A 26,191-nucleotide genomic window follows, 5' to 3' on the forward strand; every position below is an offset into this window, starting at 1 on the left:
ACTATGGAAGAAGGTTTATGTCTGCCATTGTCAGGAGTACATTTCCAACATTTCTCTGTATGGGGAAAAGATTAGAGAAGAGTTGTTAAAAACCCTTCAAACATGCACGTTAGTAGGTTTGCACAGACTCAAAAGGGCATTCTAACCATTGAACTATTGCTTCAGCCCCATTATGTAGATCTGCAGAAGCGTGGCAACATAAGGGGATTGCAAGTATTCAAACACTACTACGGTATCAGCCCTGGCATAATCAGAGAGGCTATATCAGAGCTCTTATATAATGAGATTGCTGCTAAAATTTGTCGCTGCACTACATGGCATCAAAGGGGCAAGTGGACTTTGTTACAGGACAAGTAGATTTATGAAGCAACCTGCCCCATGGACAAGTAGATATTTTATTCAATTCCACACCCCTGAATCAATATGTTGCGCTATTTGTTACTGTTCACAATCTTGAAAAATGTTGTAGCTACTGGTTTGCGGATCTTTTTAATAGTTACCATTCATATCACATGAACTCGGTTAAGATTACGACTTTCAAAATACATCTTTGAAATATTTCCATGATGAAAGAGGGTTTGGTTTCCACAAATTATCCCTGTGAAATCTTTCAGTATTGATTGTTACCAGAAACATATCTCACTCAAATATTGCTCAGTGGGTTGTGAGGTGGTTGCAGTGCAAAAGGTTTTCTGTCTCAGTTTAGCACACTGACAAAGTCCTTAGTGCAAGGGGCGTCTAAAAAGTCCATACTGAGCAGTGTTCTAGAATATCCAGAAAACGTATCACTGCGGATCCTGTTCTTGATCACCTTCACAATTGCTTTAACCGTCTAGGATTGTTGAGTGCTTCTGCACATATGTATAATCTCGCTCTTTTGTTGTTACATTTTTTTTTTTTAACCAACTTTACCGGGAGGCCAACTAGGTTGGGTTGAGCTTAAGGTAGGTGCTAGACATTCAAGTCTGAATGAGGTGCAGACACTGAGGCACTTGATGTCTGGAGCAGATGATACTTTCAAGTAGACTTGTGTATCATCTGCATGTTGGCAAATTCTGATTATGTTATCTGTCATTAGTGTCCCAAGGAGCTCCACGTAGTAGTCGACGAGGGCACTATTGAACCCTGGTTGACTTCTCAGGTGATCGGGATCTTTTGGGATGAAGGTGCCCATATGAACAAACTGGTTTTGTTTGGAATACTAGTTATTTGTGATAGGTGGTTTCAGAGCAGAATATACAACACCCTCTGTCTTCTTTTGCTGTTCTGATCGAAGCTCAATACATCAGATATACAATTTAAATGCAATATGCCATGTTATTTAAATTTATAAAATGTAATAACTTTGAGACCTTACCTTTGGAAAACCCTAACTTTTGTGTCACAGTTCTTGCAATTTTAGATGTGGTTGCATCACTGTAGAGGTAAACTTCATCCACACTGTGCCAATCAACATGGCTGCGGCTCAACTTCAAACTATGGACAGCTGCAGTAAAAAACAAAGGGAGTTTAAACAATATCCTTACTAAAACAGCAAATTCCTGTCTAAAACAAAAGGCGCATCCTAGTACAAACACAGGATGTTAAAATAGATCTTGAGATTATGTAAAAACAAATGTACCTTTAACAGGGGATTATTTCCATAGATTATCATAGATTACACAGCAAACAAATAATGGAATGGAAATAACAGTTATAACTGAGTGCTAATATGTATTTACTTAAAATAATCAACTGAAAAACGGAGATAAATATTTCAACGTTTTCTTATTTAGTACTACTAGTTTTCCTTGTGCCAAATCTGCTTTCACCCTCTGCGCCCATTAATCTACTTAATTAGGCTGCTTTTACGATACAAGTGTAGAAGATTACTTGAAATGCTTTTTTGTAATTTTAAAATAAGCCCCCCTCCACAACCCACTATCCAGATAGTGGGTATTCTGGGACGGTGCCCGCAATTTGCATGATAGATCTTTTTCCGTATATTCATTAAAACTGTTGCCACCCTACCCCCCCCTCTCCTCTGCCTGAGGGAGAGGGTGCCTGGCAGAAAGGAATATAGAGACTAGATCTGGAGGGGAGGAGAACCTCATTTCAAAGTTTTATACAGGAATGAGCTGACAAGGGAACAAGAAGATCCACTACCTTCAAGGTAAGGTAATATGGGATCCTTTAGATACAACAACATGGTAAGTGTCTTCATGAAATTTCCAGCCACACTCTTTTCAACTTTCTTCACTTGTTTATTCTTGCCAACAAAATGTATTACTAGTTCACCGTTCCTCATTTAATAGAACGTTGCTATTCTCCATCTAGATCATTACCATCTTGGATTTTAAGAACGATAGCAAGATTAGGGCCCAAAAAGACTCCCCTTCAACTCCAACGTTTTATACGGAGCGAAATGGGCATCTCGTAAAGTGCCTACATATGGATCCTCACATTCAGCTCCAAACAGTCCATCATTACCACAATCCACACTAGGCAAGGGTTATCGTGCAAATTCTAAGCATCAGTCCACCACATCAAGAATGCAAAAACAGAGATGCTTGGAAAGGTAAACTGTTGATCCTAATCCTCCATCACCTGAAGGAGATGCAGAACGAGAAATATCTGCAGTCTGGAATAAGGAATCAGCATTTTGACTTGTGGTATCAACTTTCTAAAACCACAAGGCAATCAATGTATTAAACTTCGCTCTCTCATATAACTAACACTCTATTTTGACACAAGTTCGATCTAGGATGGTCCACTAAGAACTGTCTCTTAGTTGGACTGACGTCATATAGAGATAGAACAGGGTGGAGGACACCATTGCTTTTGTCACCAGAAAAGGAAGGATTAGAAGCTCTGACCCTTTTCAATAGAAAACACATCTTTCATGGCTCAAATTAGAAAGCTTCTAAACCTTCATCAGAAGACTTGAAGGTGTTCACCAAGGTGGAGTAGGTTTTGTCCACTGTAGTGGAGGAAATTATTGACCACAGTCCTGCAGACTATTAAGACAGCTCAGAGGTTCAGCATGATCCCAGACCAATGATGTTAGTTTTGAAGAAGACTTACTCTCTCCTATGATGTTTCTCCTTGCAGCTACATGCTCTCCCACCTCCCCCCTCCTATAGCCAGAGTGGCATTAATCACATGAGGAAAGACATTTAGTGGACCATCGATCACAATTGAGTCTATGGGAATTCCTAGCTTTAGCAGAAGACAGTGTGGCATGTATGACGTATCCTGTACTGAAACAGAAAATCCAAGTAAATGTTTGGCGATAAAATAGACCCTCAACTTAAACTAGAAAGCCTTTGCTAATTAAAAAGGAACTTTGTATCCAGATAGTAACATTGATTTGGATGCAACTGTCCTAACATATGGTTTGGGATTCAACTGTCCCAGTCTTGTATTCCTGGGCCACTTTATTCACTGAAGGTTTGAGGAGATTCTCCACACTGAAAGGCAGATTTATAGCCAGATCTACAAAACAAGATAGTTGTTCAAACTGTTTGGTTTGCAATATGCACTGCATTTTTGGGAAACTACAAATTGCATCTTTGCAATCGATATTACCATATCTCACCCATTTACATCTCCATTGCCTCTAATCATACCCAGATAGCAAGTAATATGTGATATTTTTAAACTGCAATTGTAACTGTTAGCGTTTTGTTTTTTAAATGAAACAAAGGTTTTGTAACGTCCATACCATCTGATAATTGCCTCTTCTACCTTTTTTTTTTAAATTAAGGTATGCACATCATAAGTAGAAATACTTCTCTGATAATTAATAAGTATGCATTTTCTGCTTCGAGTCCAAAATCTTCAATCATGATGTTACCAAATGGAGATGGCAGCAGTCCTGTCTTTGACAGTGTGGTCAATGGAAACAGCAGTTTTTGCTCTGCTCTCACTATACTAAAGGTAAGTAGGGCCTAGCGCAGTTCTTGGGCTTGTTTGGGCACAAGGGAGAACGGTACATAAACCAGATGCTACAGTTGCAACCCCTGGCAGACTAAAATAGCATTGGCTTGACTAATCTAATATTTTATTCTGTATCCATTTAGTGTAATAAAACACATGATTTTACCTGGCGTTGGAAAAGAAATAACACACGAGGTATTAACAAATTAAACATGTTTTAGACAGGCGTGACCAACTTATATTTGACTCCTTTTGGGAATAAGCGTTGTTGGCATTAAGGGAATCCTTGTCAACACTATAAATATTCACAAATACCAACAAAAGGAGCCCTTGATACAACAGATCTTGCTGTAATTTGTCACCAGTACATATCAAAGGCAGAGACCTCACCTACATCCTTAAACTGTATCTCATACACCTTCTCGAACTCTGGAGCCAATATATTGTGATGCACCTATTGGCCACCACTAGACACAATGCTACAAAGTTATGTGTTTATTACTTATTCTTTGACCTTAGGTCAAGTCCCACAATACAGTATATGATTGTGCAAATAGTAAGAATGCTCACAACAAATTCATTCTTGTTCACCGAGTCATTCTCGAACTGTATAATATTCACATAATTCCATACCTTGTTGAATAAGTCTCACTTATCTGAATCACATTTGTGGAAAGAGTCCATTAGGTTAGGGTAAATCATATGGATAATTGTACGCTTATAATAATCCTGTGCAAACTGTCTTTTGGGGGAGCTTGAAACTTGCACTGCTATTACTTTCAACTATATACCCAAGTACCAGTTCCCATTCTGAATTTGTGTAGAGATTTCAGTTCTCTTTATTCTCTAATTAGGAACTGTGTAATATTTTCACACACAGAGTACTCCATATATTATTGTTGTTATGAACTGAACCTTTTAACGAATCAAAACTTTCGATTGATTCGTCTGCCTCATGAGGTAAGTAAATGTGTTTTCTTTAAGAGTGTTCTCAATTCTTTTTTCCATTTTTACCTTTTTTCCTAGTGGTGTGTGGTAACATAATTTTTTCTTCTTTGGCAGTATCACCCTTTCGTGTATTATAATAGTTTTATTCTTGCTGAGTGATAATATCTGCCTCTACTAAACCACTAGCCACTGAGGAGACAAAAATGGAAGCCTTACAGACTTTTGGCTTCACAGATGATTTTTCAGCATTGATAGGTGAGACTATAAGTACCAATCAGAGAATCACACTGTCTAGTACTGCAAATAACGAATGGCAAGCATTACTGAATTTAAGAAAAAAATGTAAGAGAATGGAGTCGCACGCAACATTCATGCTCGAGTATCTTCGTGCTGGAGTAATCCCGTCGGGATTACGAGTACGTAATGTGCCCACATAAGTAATAGGTGTTCCAGAGACTGGATGATTTTAATTATAGAAACAGCGAGAGAATTAGCAGCTGTTTTAAATTTGGAAATCCAAGAACTGGAAGACAAACTTAAGACTAGCATAGCAGTAGAAGAGGCTAAGCTCAAACTAGACATCTTAAATGCTGAACTACATGACTTTGAAGAGTACATAATTAAGAAAAAGACTGATAAACTTAAGAAAGACATAAAATGGTTCACTCAAGAAAAGACATACATACCTTAAGACTAATTACTATCAACAATGGCAAAATGAAAATGAGACCTAGTCCTATGGGTATAACAACAAAAGAAAAGTCTTGACCTTTTCAGACACTAATTCATCAGAATCTGAAGGAGTCGCCCCTAATGATTATGAGGGCCAATTCCAGGAGCCACGACCACAGAGAGGGAGAGGTAGAGACTATCAACAATATTACCAATCTTCATCCCCTTTTTAGGTCTTGCCTGACCCAGCGCATGCGCTGGTCTGGCGAGACATTTTGTGAGGGCTCCAAAAAGTGCTACCAGGCCAGCCTAGAGCTACAGTGCATGTGCGTGGGCGCGCTTTACTGCAATTACTTTCACTTTCGCGGCCGAACGGCCGCTAGGCATAGCCAGTAGGTCTCGCTTTTGGGACCTTATAAGTATTTAGTTATGTAACTGTTGCATGGCTAAACACTTAAAAGGTCCCAAAGGAGAGACCTATTGGCTATGCCAATTCAATTTAGGGAGAGGCCGAGGTCAATACAGAACCCGTTACATCAAGTCAGACAGGAGAGGGTACCAGCAGATGGACCCTCCACCTCCTCAAATGTATATGAGGACCAGGAACCATCAGTATTGGAACACCTAAACAATAAGTGTAAGACAGACACCATACCAAATTTCAACCTGTCGACACATACTATCAGCCACGATGAAATAGCCATCTTAAGTAGAGGGATGTCCTTTGTACCCAATACACACTGCAACAAATTTAGGCTTACCCAAGATATTTTCTCCTTCTTCAGGAAAATACGCGTACATTTTTTTTTCTCCAATCGAGAATTAGCAGAAGAAGAGAACATTTCTGGTTGTAAGCCCAAATCTATTTTTACCCCCACCTTGGACAGGGTAGGTCCAGAAGTGGCCATATTTGAGAAGGCTGTCCTGAATGAAATAAACTAGGTAACAAGACATACTTATAACAGCAAATCCAATGAGACGGTCACAGAAAGATTAGCCCTTCAGAAACTTCAAAATACCCCTAACTTGACTATAAAACCTTGTGATAAAGGTGGGGGTATAGTTTTGATGGATACTGAAAAATGCAATGAGAAAGTTAATCAAATGCTAGCAGTAGCAGAGAACTATAGACCTATCAGACCACGGGTGATGACAAAATTGCAGGAAAAAATTGATAGGGTTACTAAAAAGGCATATGAAGATCATTTTATCTGTGAGAAAGAATATCAGTTTCTTAATAAAACCAAAACAGTAATTCCGGCACTTTATGGTGTGCCCAAAACACACAAGAACATCTATGATCTCCCATTACGACCAATAGTATGCTCCATCAACTCTTCTACTGAACCTTTGTCCAAATACATTGATATGTTTCTATGTCCTCTAACTACCAAGTTTAAATCATATATTAGAGACACGGGAGACATTATCAAGAAATTAGAACATGTACCATTTGATCCTAACTGCGAAATACTAGCGACATTGGACATCGAAGCACTATACACTAACATCCCACAGCAACAAGCAATAGAAGCAGTGAGAGCACTTCTAGATAGAACACCTGGAGAAAGACCAGATATGTTCATAGTGGAATGCTTAGAAATAGTGCTTTAAAACAACTACTTTGATTTTAAGGGGAAACTTTATCAAATCAAAGGTACCAGTATGGGAGCATCTTATGCCCCAAGTGTGGCCAATATATATATGGGCGAGTATGAACTGCAACATATTTTCAACGAAATGGCCCCATTCTATGAGAACGTCCACAGATGGCACAGATTTATTGATGATATCTTTTTATATGCCAAGGTGATGAGAATACACTCTTGATGTTCATAGATTGGCTCAATGCCAGTGATGCGTATCTAAACTTCAAATGTCACAAGTGTTTGAAAAACTTTATTCGGTAAGGCAATTACATACCATAAAAGCATTTGCATATCAAATACATTAACAGTTATACACATATCATTGTAGCAGGATAAGTTAATTTGGCCTAACTAAATGGCAGTAAGTGCAAAAGGAAGCGGTAAAAAGGATTGTTTTGACAGTCATTAAAAATAGTAAAATACAATAAAAATGTTTATACGATACAGGACAGGGAAGAAACCCCCCACTAGCGGTTTTAGGATGCATAGGGGGGCTAATCCCAGTTCATCGTAGGGTATGTTTGAATAACTTGTAAAGACCATCTGTCAGTTTGATGTTTAAAAAAAACAGGGAGGGGGGGCTAATCACCGTTTAAAGATTTGTTCTGTGTCGCACGCAGAATTTTAGGAACATTGCCATATTTTTTGCCAATGACTCTGTTTCTAGCATTTGGAGGGCCATAAAAGCTGGCCGACATTGAGTTAAGCCCAGAAGTTTCAGAAAGGGGATCAGGTATAACTTTCTAGGCTCTACATAGAATTTACAGAACATAATTACATGCAAAGTTGTTTGGGGAGAAAGGTCGTCACAAGGGCACAGCTTCAATTGGGTACTCCAATCGTTTATCACAGGAAAAGTAATTAAACGATGGAATATGTTCAGTCGTAATCTGGTGAGTAGGAATTTCTCATAGTTACTTAAAATGGAATTCAAGTAAGGCTCTATTTGGTCAGTTGTTTGTATGGAAAAGGACAATTGTACAGAGTTTTTGTTCAGTTCGAGAGCCAAGCGCAGATCAGTTAGATGCCTTAAGCACATGTCACGCAGTTTTTTTCTGGGGATTGAGGTAATATTTTGGGGGTTTAAAAAAAGGTGCTCAAGTCCTAAATCCGTTTGAAAGTTTTTAACAAAAGCAAGCCAGGTAATTAGTGATCCGTGCTCCAGTTTCAAGCAGTCATTGATGAGTTCCTGAGTGAATTTTAGTTCTGGTGTGGACCAGATGCGATGCTATAAAAGAATAGGCTGCATGCGTATCACATCTGTGATATGTGGAAGACCCAATTCGCTGTGAATATTAAAAGTTGAAGTAGACAACGGAACTCCCAGCAAGAATTTCAAAAAGGAGTTCTCTGTCTTTTGAAGTAAAGTGACTCATGCATTTCCCCAAATCCCAGCCCCGTAGGTCGCCGTGCGGAGGCATTTTGAGTTATATATGTCTAACATTTCCTTAGATGCTCTTTTGCCCAACCTCCGGGCGAACACTCTCAGGGCCGTTGTTGCTTTTAAGAATTGTGAATTTCTGTTCTCTATGGCACTTTTCCAGGTAGTTTTATTATCTATCACGACTCCTAAGTAGTGATAAGTGGTGGTGTACTCTATGCTGGTGTCGTTTAGATAGATGTTTTTCTTTTTGCGTGAGTGTTTCCCTGATGCCATCACGAAGGTCTTTTTGGCGTTGATGTTTAGGTCCAGGTGTTTCATAAAATTTGTGTACCTAACCAGAGCCCGTTGTAACTCAAGGGGGGTGCGGGCGAGTATGACTGCGTCGTCCGCATTTAGGAGGGCGGGGATTGGGCGTTGTTTAATGTGTGGTTGGTCCTGGCTACCTTTTAACAGGGCTACTTCTAGACCATTGGTGTAAATGTTGAAAAGAAAGGGAGCCAGGACACAGCCTTGCCTTACCCCCCGCTCAATTCCAAAAGATGATGTTAACTGTCCCCCGGTGCCATATCTTACTCTAGTAGTGGTATTCGAGTAGATTTCTCTGATGTAATTGACCAGATTTGTATCAATGCCCAGTTGGGTCATTACAGTCCGGAGCTTAGTGTGGTCCACGCAGTCAAAAGCTACGGACAGGTCGACGTATGCCATGTAAAGACTGCCACCCTTTGCATGGACATACTTTCCTCTCAAAAGGGTAAGGTTGAGGACCTGTTCAATGGTGCCTCTACCTTCCCTAAACCCGCACTGGAGGTCAGATAGGATGTTATTTGTCTCAGCCCAGTTTTGTAGGCGTGCTAGAAGGATTCTGCCTACTACTTTTCCAAAAGAATCCAGTAAGGAAATAGGTCTGTAGCACGCAGGACTGTTCCTATTTCCCTTTTTAAATATAGGGACTAGGATCGAATCTGACCAAGAAGTTGGCAAACCTACATATCCCAGCGCCTCTAGAACATTTAGTAGCAGGGGAGCCCAGAGGTCGATATTTGATTCATATAGGTCCATAGGGACCGCGTCAGGTCCCGGGGCCTTTCCTGACCTACTAGCGTTCAGGGCCAGCTCTACCTCTGCGAGCTCAAAGTTCATATTTAAAGAGTTGGTTCTGGCCGTTGGTGAGGAGTGAGTATGTGTAAGTTGCCCACCCGGGTTTGAATTTTTTTTTGAGAAATGGGTGACCCACTCTTGTTCAGAGATGGTAGTTTGGACTGTACCACTAACTTTCGGTCCAGTCAAAAAGGAAGAGTTTACGATCTCCCAGAAGGTTACCGAGTCTTTCTTCTGGCAGCTATTATGTAATGCAGTCCAGTGTTCTTCTTTAAGTTCCCTTTTCCTGGATGTTACTGCCTTATTATATTTTTGCCTGGCTGTTGAAATTCCAAGAATATTTCTTGGAGATTTTTTGAGGGCAATCTTGAGGTCTTTGTGGGATCTGGAACATACTGAGTTGAACCACCTGAACTTAGGTTTGTCCTGTGGTGTTTTTTGCGCCCGAGGGTGGACTGTCAAGGCATTCTTAACCTCTAGTGTTATTTTTTCATAGTTAGCCACAATCTCTGCAGGAGTAGACGTCTCCGTTAAGCAGACTTCAAAGGCTGGGTGGGCCGCATTAATTAAAGTTTCTAAAATGGCAATGGGATTCATTTTAGACCATTTCAATGCGTAGCCATTTGAGCGGGGCATGGAGATAAGATCTGCGTGAAGTAATGTTTCAGCATTTTTTTTTGGGGCGGTAGTTTGCATTGTAACGATCAGTGGGAAGTGATCACTGAATGCGCAATCATGAGTGATGACATCAGTGATCATGTTAGGGGAAATATTCCCTACTAGGATGAAATCGATACAGGAGGATAAACCTCTGCCGTTAAAGGTTGGGACAAAGGGAGTTATGGGGATGGTAAGTTCATTTGCGAAGGCCAATTGAAAAAGGATCATGGTCTCGTTCAGAACTGACCCCTTATGGGAGTGTGAAAAATGGGGGATGTCGTTTTGTAGATGGTCCAAGTAACCACAGTTACCATTTAAGGTACTCTTACATAGTGCTAAATTAAAATCCCCCCCCCCCCAGATTATTATTGGTTCCTTTCCTTTACTAGAGGTAATTTGTTTTTGTAAAGAAACGCGAATTTCTTTTATTACCTCTGTAAATCTGGTGTCCGAGAGGTTGTTGTAGAAATTGACTATTAGAATAAGTGGCATTCTGCTTATGGTGACTCGTATAATCTGATATTGTGGTTCAGTTTTAAGGGTGAGAGCCTCCAGAGTTGGTATTAAATTTGAGACATATATGGTTAATCCACCCTTTGCTCTACCAGATGTTGAAGGGAGCGCTGGGCTGAAAAAGGTCTTAAAGCCATTTACATGTATAGGGGTTGTTGACCATGTCTCCTGGAGGGCAATGATTTCATATTCATTTATGAATTTAATCCATTCTTCGTTTTGGATCTTTGTACGAAGACCTGATATATTCCAGAATGTTATTTTTAAAGGAGAATTTGTTTTCTTGGATATGGGATTTATCCTGACAATGTTTTGCTTGTGTGCGGTAAAGTCCATGCTGGTATTAATATCACCCTCCCTATGAGGTCTAACTGTCGGAGGGAAAATATTTGCACTGATCTGTTCAAGGTTGAGTGCGATTCCTTGTTGGATTATAGGTGCTAGGTGAGTTGAGAGAGGGAGGGTCTTGTTTTTTCCAGGATGTAACTCAAAATGGGTGGTTGATAGAGGTGGAGGAAGAATGGCAGTTGGAGAGGCAAAATTGACCAGTGGTGTTAACTGTCAGTCCACCTCCTCTAGTGTAGTGAGCTGTTCAAATCTATTTTGGGTAAGAATACACCCATTCCCTCTATGAGCACTTATTTGCTCGCTACGGTAGAAATAGTCAAGTGACACCATGTTAATGGGAGTAATTTCATGTGTTATTGTCCTATTGATTCTGAGTAGAGAGCGAACTAGTCCTGGTGACCTAAAGTTTATGACTATACAGTCCCCGGAGCTTTTTTTGTGAAAGTCACCAATCCAGCCCACTCTCCGCACCATCAGGATCTGATTAATATGTCTTGGGTGGAAGTAGGTGTTTTTAGTAAGCCAGTGGGTGGCCTTGTTCCTTAGCGAGACCCATGTTTCGGTAGAGTCTTTTTGTAAGGAAGGGACATTTGTTAGGACCAGAACGTATGGCCGGGCATCTGGTGGTAAATGTAAATGATCTTTGTTAGGGATAGTAGAAGCTATGGTATCTGCCCTGTTGTTATGGTTTGGAATTACTTTAGGGCTCACGGATGGGTCTAGTTCAGTGTTTGATCTTAAGGCTCCCTTTGTTTCTTGAATCTTCGTTGGTTTAGTTATAGAATGAAGAGTAGGGATATTTACGTTAGGATTGTTGGAATGATTTGTTAAGAGTGGTAAATTCTGGTTTTGTTGAGCATTTGGTTGACTAGTTACCAACGATGTATTTGTCAAGTTTGGTCGGGTTGTGCCAGCAAGTACAGTTTTAGTGAGTTGGGCAAATTTGTCTTCAAAGACCGAAGAGAGTAGGGAAATCATTTCACCAAGTTTGTCTTCAATGTCGCGACTGACAGCTAGTTGTAACATCTTTACACTATTTTCTACCGATAGCTTGATCCTCTCGCCGAGAGTGAATAGTTGGTCGTGGGGAGATAGATTTATTTCCTCTGTTTGTATGCCTATGTCACAAGTGGCTGGAAATTGTAAAATCTTCCCCCCTTTGGGAAGCTGACCTTTTTTGTGTGTCCCCCTCCCAATACTCGTCTTAGTTTTAGCTTTCCCTCGTGTTAGGGGACCCTTTGGTTGTAGTGCGCCGACATTCGACCGGAATCCGATTCGTTCAGATGAGGTTGAAAGGGGGTTAGGCGGAGATTCAGTGATAATCGTCGGAGTAGGTGATTTGGGCAGTGAAGACAGATTTGACACATCAGAGGTTCTGTTGGATCTTGTCGAGGGTTCTAAAGAGAGCCTCCTTTCGGTTGATTGTATTTCCTGTATAATTAGGGATTCTGCCCTCAATAGATAAGCGTCTAAAGTACCTGCTGTGCTTTTACGTGTTTCCATTTTGGGAAGGCGAAACTGTTACCAAAAAAGAAAATTAATGAATGGCCCAATACGGTTCACGCTGTGATCAAGATAGAATAAGACTTGACCGTCTGCTATACTTAACAGAACCGTGTGGGGCCTGTTGAGGGGCAGTTGTCTTTGATCCGATGATGTGACAGTTCGGCGATATCCAATGGCACGGCGAAGAGGGGTGGCCCGGCCTGGCCTCCCTCGGCCTCCGGACGGCCACAGACGGCCCGCCCTCTGCCCGGGCTCAGCCCGGCGCCGCCCGCGCGCCTCCGCGAGGCGGAGGGGGCTGTCTTCTTTTAAACGCCTCCAGGCGCGGGAACCAGGCAGTGGGCGGTATCGCTGGGCAGGCTGGGAAGTGTAGTCCGCCCCACTCCGCGGCCGCGCTATGTCAGCAGCACGGCGGCGGGGACGACCACAGCTACAGAGCTCCTGAACTGCTCCGAGTTGATGTCAGCAGGATGGCAGGTGGATAATAGCAGCGTGACCTCCTCCGGTGTTGCTTCCAGGTAGAAAGTGCTCCCCACTTTATCAAATCAAAGGTACCAGTATGGGAGCATCTTGTGCCCCAAGTGTGGCCAATATATATATGGGCGAGTATGAACTGCAACATATTTTCAACGAAATGGCCCCATTCTATGAGAACGTCCACAGATGGCACAGATTTATTGATGATATCTTTTTATATGCCAAGGTGATGAGAATACACTCTTGATGTTCATAGATTGGCTCAATGCCAGTGATGCGTATCTAAACTTCAAATGTCACAAGTGTACCACATCTGTGGAATTCTTGGACATAATTATCAAAGGAGAACAAGGAGAAATTTCAGTGAACTTTTTTTTAGAAAGCCTACATCTAAGAATACTATCCTGTCACATGATAGTTATCATCCCAACTGCCAAAAGGACTCCATTCCTTTTGGAGAATTCCATAGGATTAGACATAATTGTTCTACACTCAGGGATTACGATGCCAATGGAGAAGAACTCAAACTAAGATTACTGCAACGTGGATACCCTAAACGGCTGATTAGGACAGCCTACAAAAGGGCACAATACTATAATCGTGATGCCCTTCTGGCAGGTAGTACACACTCTAAAAATGACTGAATGGTGTGTGTTATCAACCATTCCCCATTAAACTTTAAAATCAAAAAGGTTCTAGACAAGAATTGGCACATCTTAAATACATATGAAGAACAAGATACGATCCAGAAACCCATAATAGCGTATCGAAGGAACAGAAATCTCAAAGACAGCCTAGTTCATTCTAGGAATAGACAGAGTAATCCCAGCAAACAAACTACCATTATAGGACCTCCCATCCTGGGCAACCACAGATGTGGAACGTGTGTTGCGTGTGACAGTGCGATCGTTACCCAAGAGTGGGAATATCATGGTAAGAAAGGCAGACTAAGGGATTTTACAAATTGCAGAAGCCACAATCTTGTTTACCTTATCCTATGTCCTTGCTCTCTGGGATACGTAGGAGAAACAGGCCGCGAGATTAGAACACGGTACAGTGAACATAGATCGGCAATTAAGACACATAAAACATTGTGCCCTATGGTCCAACATTGCATTGAAGCGAAACACAATGAAAAGGAACTTAGGTGGCTTATCTTGGAGAAGGTAAGAGACATACTAGGTAAAAACATCAATGATGTTCATAAATGTCGTGACACTTTTTGGATTTACACTCTTGATACGGTAAAAAATGGTCTTAATGAGGAGATTATTTGGCATACAGGATGACTTATGAGGTCCACCTCTAAGCAAGATTTTGGACAATCAGGGCTTACACATATTCATCCCCACTTCCATTGTATGCGGTGGGGAATGGCCATATAGTGCAATTACTACACTCTGTGATTGCACTAAATGGGCCATGTGCCCTTCATCTATACCATATGTCACATACGTAATTCATCGAATGTTGTGATTATACTGTATATGGTATATGTATCATATAGGTATGTCCCATGAGTTAACGTACTCTATAATTATTGACCTAATACTTACCAAGAGTCACACCATGTACTATTACAGCACAGGATTGTGTCCTAATGACTATAGGTAACTACATAATTTGATCATTCTTATTACTCTGTTCCTGGCTGTAGTATTTAATACATATTTTATTTCTTCTTTTTCTCCTTAGATGCCCCAAAGCATTCATTGGGTGTACCCCAAAACAGAATAACACTAACATCAGTTAATCTTACAGCAGTAACATAGACATCTGTCAGTCTTACAGCAGCAGCGCTGCTCTAGCAGAGATACCCAGCACCTGTTGAGCTACTCATTATTTTCTATCTTTATGCCCACTCAGTGACCATCACATCATAAATATATTCCTAAGATGGGACCGTATCTAGTAATACTGATATCTGTCACGCGCTATCTCAGTGTACTACATAGAACATGATAGGAACGCTATGCTGTGTATATATATCAATATGGGTCTTCACATTGTAGAGGAGCCCTTATTTATACACCATTTACAGATTTCCTTGCTATTGGTGCAATATTATTTGTATTAGCCGCTTTGAGACTATACACTCTAGTCCTTTAGGCTTGCATAAATACACCCATGGATGGCGCAGGAGTGTATATACATTTCAAATTTTATCTTGTACATATACATCATGTCGGTTTGATATATAAATACGGTTTGATTAGAGCCAGGGTGCTCCTTTTCTCTCTCGACTTGTATGAGTCACGTTGGAAAATATGACGCTTCTATTATCTCTGAGATTGGACCGAATTAATTTCCTCCGTAACTATATACACCATTCCAAGATGGCGCTGATTTTCATACATTCGACTGGCCACGCTATTCTCGCGCAGTCGCAGGATACATGATGTCAAGACCAGCCGCAATTATTCGCTACTACAGAGGATCCAATAGCCTCAGAGGTTTGGGATATATAAACGGCCCAGTATACATACATCTGAAGCGGTGGAGCCATGCCGAAGATGCCGAATAATTAATAACGGTATGTAGAGCAGACCTCTTTATAGTTCTACAGGGGCACATTGTAGTTGATAATACTTGTCTCATGGGATTATATTTACGGATAAATCATCCGGGGCATACATTTTAGACCAGCGGTTTTGATCTCATAGAAGTCTATCTCGCATTGGCTTGACGCGAGCCGTATTATGCATGACTGCTTCGAGGCTATGGCAGTATGCTCCTAACATTCATGTCCAGCGGTTGGGTAAATTTGACATTAGGAAGAGAGAAATCACGGCTAAGCTTGCAGCTTTATCCCCTTTAGGATCAACGAAAACATTTTCCATTCTTGTATAGGAACTCTCTGAGTTCAATAAGACATGCCTAAGTGCATAATGCAATACGATAAGTTTCTCAATATCCTTTTAGGGTTCTATCGCCGTATTTTCTTTGCATAGGATGTAGGGACATATGGCAAATTTCCCCTGTCCTATCTTTATTATTAGTTAGTTATATCTTCTTCGGTGATTATCTACAACACGTACCATTTTTGTATAGGTACCTTCCGAGTACCATGAGACAAATTCTGACGTTAAGTGAAAACCGGTAAATTAAACAGCTCTGTTTTAAGGTTATTATTGCTGTATTTTACTTTTTCACATAGGACACTGAGATACATGTTGCATTTCTCTTCCTGCAAGTTTATCAGCAGTTAAGTCAACCAAGGAGAAACATACTGGACATCTTCACGGCAACTTTTGCGCCATATGTACATTAAAGAAATTAAGTACATTTCAGCAACAATCCTCTGATTGGGTATGTACATACTAATAATTCTTATCATCAAAAGTATTACATTGGCGATACTTTTTAAATACTAAGAAGACCAATTGCCATTTCTGATGGTTTGCTCATTATTTCTTCTCTGAATAGAGATGGGGTAATAATGCCATATTGAAGATGAACCACCGATATGAGGATTCGAGCTTATAAAGAGGATGTTAGCTATATTGTGGATATTTAAAAACTAAAGAGATAGAGAATCGTCCCAGGGAATTTAGCTGCAACATGGCACACGTTATACATTTTTTCCTGACGTTGCAATTTCGTTGTTTTTCTTTCTTCTAAATAAATAATTATTTCCTGATTAGATATAGAATCTCATTCGAAACACATGTTTTTTTCTTAATGTAGTAATATTGAGAGTGGAAAAAGTGTTTGTGACACTACATGGTGGCAATATACCAACAATTGTAGGAGAAGTAGTCGCCGATATACAATAAGCATAAGGTAACTAGCTGTACTACAGGCATCAATTTCCTATAAGTAGGTTCTCTCCTCTGACCCATGTGTCAGACTCAGTCACTCTGAATCAATTGAACACTTTTTTCTTTATAATTATATTTAGATACCTACTCTTTTGGTATAATACACATCTTATCACAGCTCCTGGTGTTCTACTGTTCTTTCTATGCTTATCACGGGTGAAGGCCTATTTATTTCCTGAGAACGCTCTGGTGAGACACATTTGTGAAACATATGTATAGACTAAGGAGTAAAAGTAGCATATCTCCTGTGGGGTCTTTTGTGCTAGATATAATAATAATTACTTTGTATTATTATTTCAGAACCATATAAATACTTTTCTCCTCCCCTCCATTCGGCCCATTTCAAATCTTCAAAGCAACAGGTCCTGAAGAGGATGGCAAGAAAAGGAAAATAGGCCATCGAAACGTGCGCTGACCAGTTCTGTGTGTGGTGCCCCAGTACACAGCACAGCATTTGAGGGTGGAGTCTTTCTCCCCAATGGTTTCATCTGTGTATGCAGTCTGGGTTTGGGGTGTTTAGTGTGTGTATTGAGTGTAAGTGAGTTGTTTTTGGTATGAGAAGAGGTGTGCATAAATAAGGGGGATGGTGAGTGTGTAATTTCTTATTTACTGTGTACATTACGTTGTTGCACTTTATTGATATAATTTTTGAACAATATTGTTGTACATATTTTGTCTTTGAAATATTAAGATTTGTATACTTTTGTATTCTTGCTCCTCTTTCTATGATGTCTTATGTAACCATCTATAAATGCTAATTATAAGATAATGTGTAAGAAAGACAACATATCAGAAGAATGATTCAAAAAATTATTATAAATAAAAATAAATATGAGAAAAATAGATAAAATCAGTTTTGTGTGCAGTTGAATGCCTTCTTTTGCCAAACGTTTGAGCTTATTATAAGCCATATGTAAAGAAATATAGGTCCAGAGGGATATTATTTATTTGTTATTCTCCACAAACACTCCACACCTGGACCCTGACCCAATACTTCCGAGACGTTGATGCAGTTGTCCAAAGGCTCCTCTGGGCTAGGACATCATTACCAAAATTGACAATGGGTTGGTATGATGGAGGAATAGCATTCCCAACCCTTCAATATTATTGAGCCGCCCAAATTAAGGCAGTGAATCACGGAGTCCGCCTCCCACATGATGAACCCGTGCATAGAATGGATAGGCGAAATATGAAACCAGGGGGCTACCTCAAAGCCATCTATGGAGGTAAACATAATATAGTTTCGCTCACTCTAACCTCATTGACAATTAAACTTTGGCACACCACATTTGCAGCGCTGGGATGGCAGGACAGGATCACCCGGGCTACACAACTGTGGGACACAGCATAGTTGGGCCTACTAGGCAAACACCAGGGCTTAGACAAATGGGAACTAATTGGCCTTTCACAAGCAGGGGATTTATGAGTAAATGAGGAGGTGAAGTCCTTTGGCGACTTACAACAAGAATATCAATTGGAACCCCAGGAGACCTACTGTTACCTTCAGATTAGAAATGCCCTGCTGGGGGTGATATTGAGAGGGGAGGAACTCCCCATTGGAAGATAAGACTGCTTGATGACTATATGCATAAAAAGGAGATCTCCTTGAACTATCGCAAACTCATAAATAACTTCCCTGATCCCCTAGTTAGGCTCTGTGAAAGGTGGGTGGATGACTTGGGACAGCTAAAAGACGATGAGTGGCAGGAGGCATTGGCATCCCCCAGAGAAGTAGCCATCCGCTCTCGCTTCAGATTAGTGCAATTTAAGATTCTCCACAGGTCCTAGTATAATGTACCACAATGGTCAAGATGGGCAGAGCTGAGTCGCCATTGTGCCCTGGAGGGTGTGGTAGTGAGGGCACATTTTTCCACATAGTGTGGGACTGTCCAGTACTCCAGGCTTAATGGGGCTGCAGTGGTATACTGTATCATGGCACTGTATAACAGGAATAGGACGTCCTCCGCAAAATGGTGCCTATTGAATATACGGGAGGTGATGGACCCGACCACTACGTATCGGCTCTGAGTTACGATAGGCTTTACGGCCAAATTAAATATAACTAGAATGTGGAGAGATACATCCACCCGATGCTGGGCCTTTTTGGCACCTTTGCAATGTGCATTTTTTCAGATCTGGCTGAGAAACCCACTGATCCGTGCAGCATGCCTAATCACATCTGCATGTATACCTAAAAATAAATGAGATTCATTGCCAGGGTGCCGTGGTTATAGCATATATCACAAAATAAAATGAAAAAAAATATGCAGCCACCCAAGTGTGGCTGCTATATGCTTGTAATAATATTTTTTTTAAAAGCATTCACTGAGGCGGGCACTTTACTAGTGATGTTTTTAGATCACAATCCTTTCAGTTTTGCCATGCACTACAATTATTAATTTCCAAGTAGATCAGAATAAACCAAACCAAGCGCTCAAATAGCAGGTAGCTGCAGTGTTACAGTGTCACTTATACCCTTTTATTACAGCAACTTTCAAAAGGAGGTGGGGAATAAATCCCCATGTAGCAGAGCACACAACTGCAGGCAAAATAAATAGCTGGCATTTAAAGTTAATGCTATATGAATAGGCATATGTTCCACACTCGTGCCGCTGAAGCTGCTTTACCGGGTAACTGTGTCGTGAAATACAGCTCTGCCTTCCGAAACAAGCTGTGTGTCCTTGTGCATGTGTTTCTGCGACACATTCCTGCTGCTAAGACTGGGCAACTGTCTGCTGCATTAGTTCATTGGCTGAGAATTAACCATTGCTCAACACGAAATGCTCATCATAGTTTGCCCTCTGATGCACAGCTTAGGGAATCATTCGTTCACTGTGCCTGAAGCCAGGCTGCTTCCTCTGAATGGCCGCCATGCTCAGACGAGGGCCTGCCGGAAGCACTACTTCAGTGGAGTTCATCAGCTGCCCGCAAATGCCCTATCTGAGTAACACTGTGCTACTCAGGGCGCATTGAAGCCAGCTCAGCTCCGTTTACTACAGCACATTATCGTGTTCTTTTCCCTTCATGTTTGCGAAATGTTCTGAGAATTCATTAGGTAGGCTGGATAGGCCACTCATCATTTACCACATTTCTTCCATTACAAAACAAGCAGTTTACAAGCAGTTTTACCTTGGAATGCTGCAAGTGAAGCAATGCGCCAGACAGCCTGTCCGCAGCGGAACCAAATGGTGTCAAGGGTCGTGGGTCCTATCAGCACACCCTTCTGCGTCACACCAAACCAAGATGGCGTCGGCCTTTCCAGATGGGCCGTCCAAAAAGTGGACAAGGAGGTAACCCAATAGCCTGCTTTCCGATCACGCACAATCGTTTAACAAAAACGATGACGTGTGCCAATGGAAAAGAGGGGCGGGGCTCGATGACGCGTGCCAATGGAAAAGAGGGGCGGAGCTCCAAGTACACTTCTAGAATCGTATCGATTACAAAAGGCCCTCACATGGCGAGGGGAGCGCATGCGTGTTGCCAACGCCAGGCGAGACCTAAAAACGGGAGTGCAGAGAAAGTTTTCCCATGTGGAAAAATACTTCCCCCAGGAGAAAAAAACCAAAAATGTTTTAACATGTTGATTTGAACTATTTATACACATTCTCGTTTGAGCAAATATAGACTTGTGAATTTGCTCTTGCAAAAATGGAGTTCACAATGGTTCCAGACCTACTGCTATAAACACTTGAGAATTACTTAAAATTGTAAATGTGCCTCAATGCATGGTCGTAGAACCACATGTATATTTTTATGACTTTAAGAGTGAGCACTTCTTTATGATGCACCTAATGGTTTTACACTTATTTCCTATTAATAATTTTAATTTCGGCTGGTATTTGTGTCTTTATTAAACGATACCTTAAAAATAAGAAAGTTGTTCTTTAAAAAAAAAAAAAATCATGAAACTGCCTACAATCCTCACTCCGTTTTTTCTAAATTTGCAACCGTTACTTGGGTACATTTTATTTTGAAAACAATCACCCATCTTGCTTTCATTCTTCAACATGCATGTACATCAGGGAGCATTCTGTGAACATTGTAAATAGCCACAAACTGTTAGGTTTCGCTATCTTGTATGTGTTTTTATATTGGACTTGCCATCACTTGCGTAAACTGAGCTTAAAGCTCACTCCTCTTTCTTTGAGTGCTTGCCCTAATATTAAAGGCTTCCTGTTAATTAACCTTATATACAATTTTAATCATATCTCTATAGCTATCTATAGCTAGCTAGATATCTAGATCTTTAGATATATACACTTAGCTTGCCAGTAGACAGTTTTTATACCAACTATACTGTGCAACTGTAAAGTGGCAGCAAGGGGTTTATTTAACTATTCAAACTACCTGTAAAGGGCACTGCCACCTAACAGGGATCCTGGCCCTGTATAACCGATTGATGAAACAAGGAGGCGGTGCCATACAATGTGCCAGTGTTACCAAATGGAGGAGCATCGCGCCCCTCTCCCCTACCCCCGTCAGCCTCAAAACTTGTAAAATAAAACAATAAAACAGGTTTATTGTTTAATTTTGCAGGTTTTAAGAGCCGGTAGTCTTGGGGTGGGGCCATCACGAGGGCAGTCCATTCCTCTCCTTCCCCTAACAGATCAGCCACTACCGAGTGTTTCGCAATGATCGTATTAAGTTAAAATTCTGAACCGCCCTCTAACCTCTAGGAAAATGCCATGTTTTAAGCCCCCTCCTAAAGGTTATTAGACCAGCAGAAAGTCTCAGGGAAGTTGGAAGTTCATCCCATAGTGGGGCTGCTATACTTATGAACGCTCGTCCCCCCATGTCTGGTTTTTCTAAAAGCTGCAGGGAGTTATGTCTGTTCAGTGGACAAAATAAGCATTGAAACCTTTTCTTGACCACAAAAACATTATTGCCTGGGTTACAGTGATAGGAATTCCACATCCCTGGCCTAAGCTCCCTTGCTTTTTACTTGCCTAACTTAGTTAGTGCCCCACTTCTTTTTTAGGTCTCGTCTGACCCAGCGCATGCGCTGGTCTTGCGAGACTTATTGTGAGGGCTTAAAAAAATGCTACCATGGCCGGCCTAGAGCTACAGTGCATGTGCGCGGGCGCGCTCTGCGCTTAAACTCGATCGCGATCACTTTCGCGGCTGCAGGGCCACTTTGATGTTTGATCGCGATCACTTTCGGGGCCGCACAGCCGCTTTGATGTTCTCCGGCACTGGCATTAGCTTTGCTGCTCTTTTACTTACCCTAAGTACCATATGCTCACAATCAACGCAGCAGTTTGCAGTTCTTAAAACCGTGTTTACCCGAGTACAGCTTGTCCTTGGACAATGTGCAGCCCCACATTTTTATTTAGTGCATGATTAGGTTGTTAGCTTGTTGCTCTGCGGTTGCGAATTTTCGGTAAGTATGCGGAAGCAGTATACTTGGAACTTGCAAAGGGGTTTGGCTGCCAATTTATTAAAGCGTGAAAACGAATGTAGAAGCTAAGAAGTGTTCTTTTATTCACTGAAGTAAAGGGCTATGTGTTTCACATACTGTCACACGCCTTGGGAGGAGTTGTGGCCTAATGGAGGACAAACTGGGGAACCAGGTTCAAGTTCAGGCGTCCCTAAAACATCCTGTTATTCTGGCTAAACCATTTAAGCTCCCCAGGACTTTAAAATATATATCTGACCTTGTGCAACATAATCTAGTGCTCATGTAATACACACTGGCCGAGTTTGTACTATAAATGTTTTTTAAAAATAAACCATGTAACACCACAATAAACTATTTAATGAGAATACCAGATTTCCAAGAAATCTAGATTACCCAAAATCTGGTAGCATTTTAATTGGGCCTGGCATGGTAGCTGTTGGTGTTCCTGATCGACTTGTACAAAGAAAACAATTATTGGCATAGCCAATAGGTCTCGCCTTTGGGATTTAGTTATGCAGCACAATATCTGTGGTGCAACAACATCAACTGTTGCATGGCTAAACACTTATAAAGGTCCCAAAGGCGAGACCTATTGGCTATGCCAATGCTTGTTTAGGACTTGTGCCCTGGTGGGAGAAGTATAATGGAGAACTGGTGTTGGTGGTTGTATGTGGCAGGAGTGATGCACCTTGCACTAATCCAGACAACGCTTATGGTGGTTTTAGTGTCTTTAATAACCATAGAAAGCTCTCAAAGTCGTAGCTGTGGAAAGCAGTCTTCAGGCTTATCTTGGAGTGTAAAGCAGCTTGTTGTACCACATTTAATTGACTGTGTAGACTAGATAAATAGGAACCACACAGTGTTTATAAAAAGAAGTCTATTTATTATGCAACACAATTGATATATCTCCTATCCGGAGATAAACAATACACACAAGAATATTTCAAAATATTCAAGTAAGTAGCACAAATATACACTAGCTTCCAGTGGGAGACCAAACTACATACTAAGAAAGTGGAATGCAGCACTACAAACTCCAGCCGGACAAGATCGCTCCGCATCTACGAGCCATGTTTGTGGAGGCGCGGGCGACGGGTTCCCTCCCGCTCGACCAGCGCCTGGCAACGATCGTGGTCATCCATAAAGATGGCAAGCCTAGAGACAGGTGCAGTTCATACCGGCCGATCTCGCTCCTTAACGCTGAGCCGAAGATCCTTGCTAAAATCCTCGCAAACCGGCTAGTCAGGGTGGTCGGTGACCTGATCCACCCCGACCAATCTGGATTCATCCCACATCGAAATACTGCGTTGAATCTTAGGCGCATTCATGGTGTGATCGCAAGGGTCGGGACGATGCGGGAACCGGCCGTGGTGGCGGCGCTCGACGCAACGATGGCATTCGACACGGTTGAGTGGGCATATTTGTGGGCCGCGCTCGCGAAGTTCGGCTTCGGGCCCGGATTTGTGGGCTGGGTGAGGCTCTTATACGAAGGACCTCTCGCCAAAGTTGCGGTTAACGGGAGGGCCTCCAATTCCTTCGACTTGGGGAGGGGTACCAGGCAGGGTTGTCCCCTCTCGCCGCTGTTGTTCGCTCTCGCCCTTGAGCCGCTAGCGGCATGGATACGGTGGCACCCAGACGTGAGGGGGATTCGCTGGTCCCCCGACCACGAGGACCGCATTTCCCTCTATGCCGACGACATTCTGCTCTATCTTACCTCACCCCGGAAGTCCCTTATAGTTGTCTGCGACATCTTGACTTCCTTCGGGAGGAACTCGGGGCTCACCATCAACTGGGGTAAGTCATATCTGTATGCCCTGTGTGGAGACGCTCCGGTTCCCCCGCGGAATTGCCCGATCCAGATCGCCCGGGAGCGCTTTCAGTATCTTGGGATCTATATTTCAGCCGACCCCACGGTACGGTATGAGCGAAACCTGCTCCCTCCGTTGGCGCGCCTGCGGCGGGACGTGGCAGGCTGGAGGCGGCTGCCGCTTTCCCTCCTTGGTCGTGCGGCGCTATTTAAAATGATGTCGCTTCCCCGCTTTCTCTATGCCCTGCAGAACACCCAGGAGCTGGTCCCGGCCAGTTACTTTCGGGAGGTTGAGAGTCTACAGCGTTCGCTGCTGTGGGACGGCCGCCCGCGTATAGCGATAGCAAAACTAACTCTCCCTTGGTATGACGGGGGTATCGCGCTTCCCGACATCCGGAGATAGTATTGGGCCTCCCAACTGAGCGCAGTCAACCACGGAGTCTACGGTCCTGCGCTTAGCCCCGGCTTCGCTATGGACCGGTGGTTGTTGCGGGGTGGTGGCTACTATAGAGCACTTTATTCAAGGGCCCCGGCTGGATCCCTCACGGGGCCGACCGGGGTGGCGGTGCACGTGTGGAAGGCAGTCACGAACTCCCTGGGGTGGAAGGATAGACTCACACTGGCCACTCCGCTGTTTGACTCGGACATGCTGGGGAACCTCTGGAACTCTAAGGGTTTCGACAAATGGGACCTGATTGGTATCTCCAGGGTGGGGGACATGCTGGCCAAGGGGCGGATTAAGTCGTTTACAGAGCTGCAGACGGAATATGCGCTAGAGGGCACGGAATACTTCCGGTACGCGCAGGTACGTCATGCGCTGCGATCGGTCCTCGTTGAGGGGGAGAAGGTGCCTGAATCCTCTCCGTTGGAGGACCGGATCTTGGACGGCCATGTGCCGGAGAGCACAATCTCTCTCATTTACAAGAAGCTGGTGAACGTCCGTACCGATCTCCTCCTGGGGGTGCGGGGCCAGTGGACTAGAGACGGTCTTGAGCTGGACGATGAGGACTGGCAGTGCGCTGTCTCCTCCCCGAACGAGGTTGCCATCCCCGCCAGGCTGCGGCTGGTCCAGCTTAAGATACTCCACAGAGTCTATGTCACTGGCCCCCGGTTGGTCCACATGGGTTTCTCCGAGGACGGGCTGTGTAAGAGGGGCTGCGGGATGGTGGGCACCTTTCTGCACATTATATGGGAGTGTGGTGTGATTGCGGAATTGTGGAAGCAGATTCATGTTGTGATGCAGGAGGTAACGGGTATTGTGTTGCACTCAGAGGCGCGGCGCTGTCTCTTGAACGTGTGGGGCCCTACAGACTACGATGCTGCACAGACTCAATGGGTGACCCTTGGTAATATGGTGGCCAAGCGGGATATTGCACGATTGTGGGGATCCCCTAGCCCGCCCACCCTGGATGCATGGAAGGATAACATGGACTGGTGCATGTTTCGGGAGAAAACAGTGTATTGTGCACGGGGGAGGCCCAAGAAATGGCACAAGGTGTGGGGGGGGTGGAACCAGTATAGGGGGTACATCTGCCTGCCTCCTGCCACTGACCCACCAGAGGAGCACCTCTCCCCCTAGCCCCACTTCCGACTTGAGTTTTGCGGATGAAATTTGATAGAAAGTTAGTGCCTCTGCCTCTTCCTCCCCTCCACACTTGAGGGCTGATCTGATGGTGGATATGGGGCCGCCTCATCGGTGGGATCTGACGCGAACGCATGATGTGTATTGCCTTGCTTGTTATGTTTTTTTTTTTTTTTTTTTCTTTAAAAATTGAAACCTTTTTTCTCTCCTGCATGACAGCTATAGCAGACTACATATGTTGTTTGACGAGCTGCCGAACCTCCGGGTTGTCGGCTGAATAGCTGTGTATCTGAAATATCCGAATAAAGGTTTTTAAAAAAAAAAAAAAAAAAGTGGAATGCGAACTGCAAAGGAGAACGGGACTTGGACCAGAAGACTCCGAGGAGCCGGGGACACAAGTAACCACAAAA

The 26,191-nt window shown here is 42.7% G+C and overlaps 1 protein-coding gene across 4 annotated transcripts in view; it reads right to left on the reverse strand.

The window, feature by feature from the left end:
- Positions 1-26,191, reverse strand: part of DDHD1 (DDHD domain containing 1) — a 317,731-nt gene that overhangs the window by 195,518 nt on the left and 96,022 nt on the right. For all 4 annotated transcript variants that reach the window (XM_085626836.1, XM_085626837.1, XM_085626834.1 and 1 more), the window contains one exon: positions 1,358-1,486. In XM_085626836.1, coding sequence (XP_085482962.1) covers positions 1,358-1,486 — 129 coding nt within the window. The remainder of the gene's footprint in view (positions 1-1,357; positions 1,487-26,191) is intronic.

The sequence above is a fragment of the Triturus cristatus genome, chromosome 9 (assembly GCF_964204655.1).
Source record: "Triturus cristatus chromosome 9, aTriCri1.1, whole genome shotgun sequence".
Classification (NCBI taxonomy): domain Eukaryota; kingdom Metazoa; phylum Chordata; class Amphibia; order Caudata; family Salamandridae; genus Triturus; species Triturus cristatus.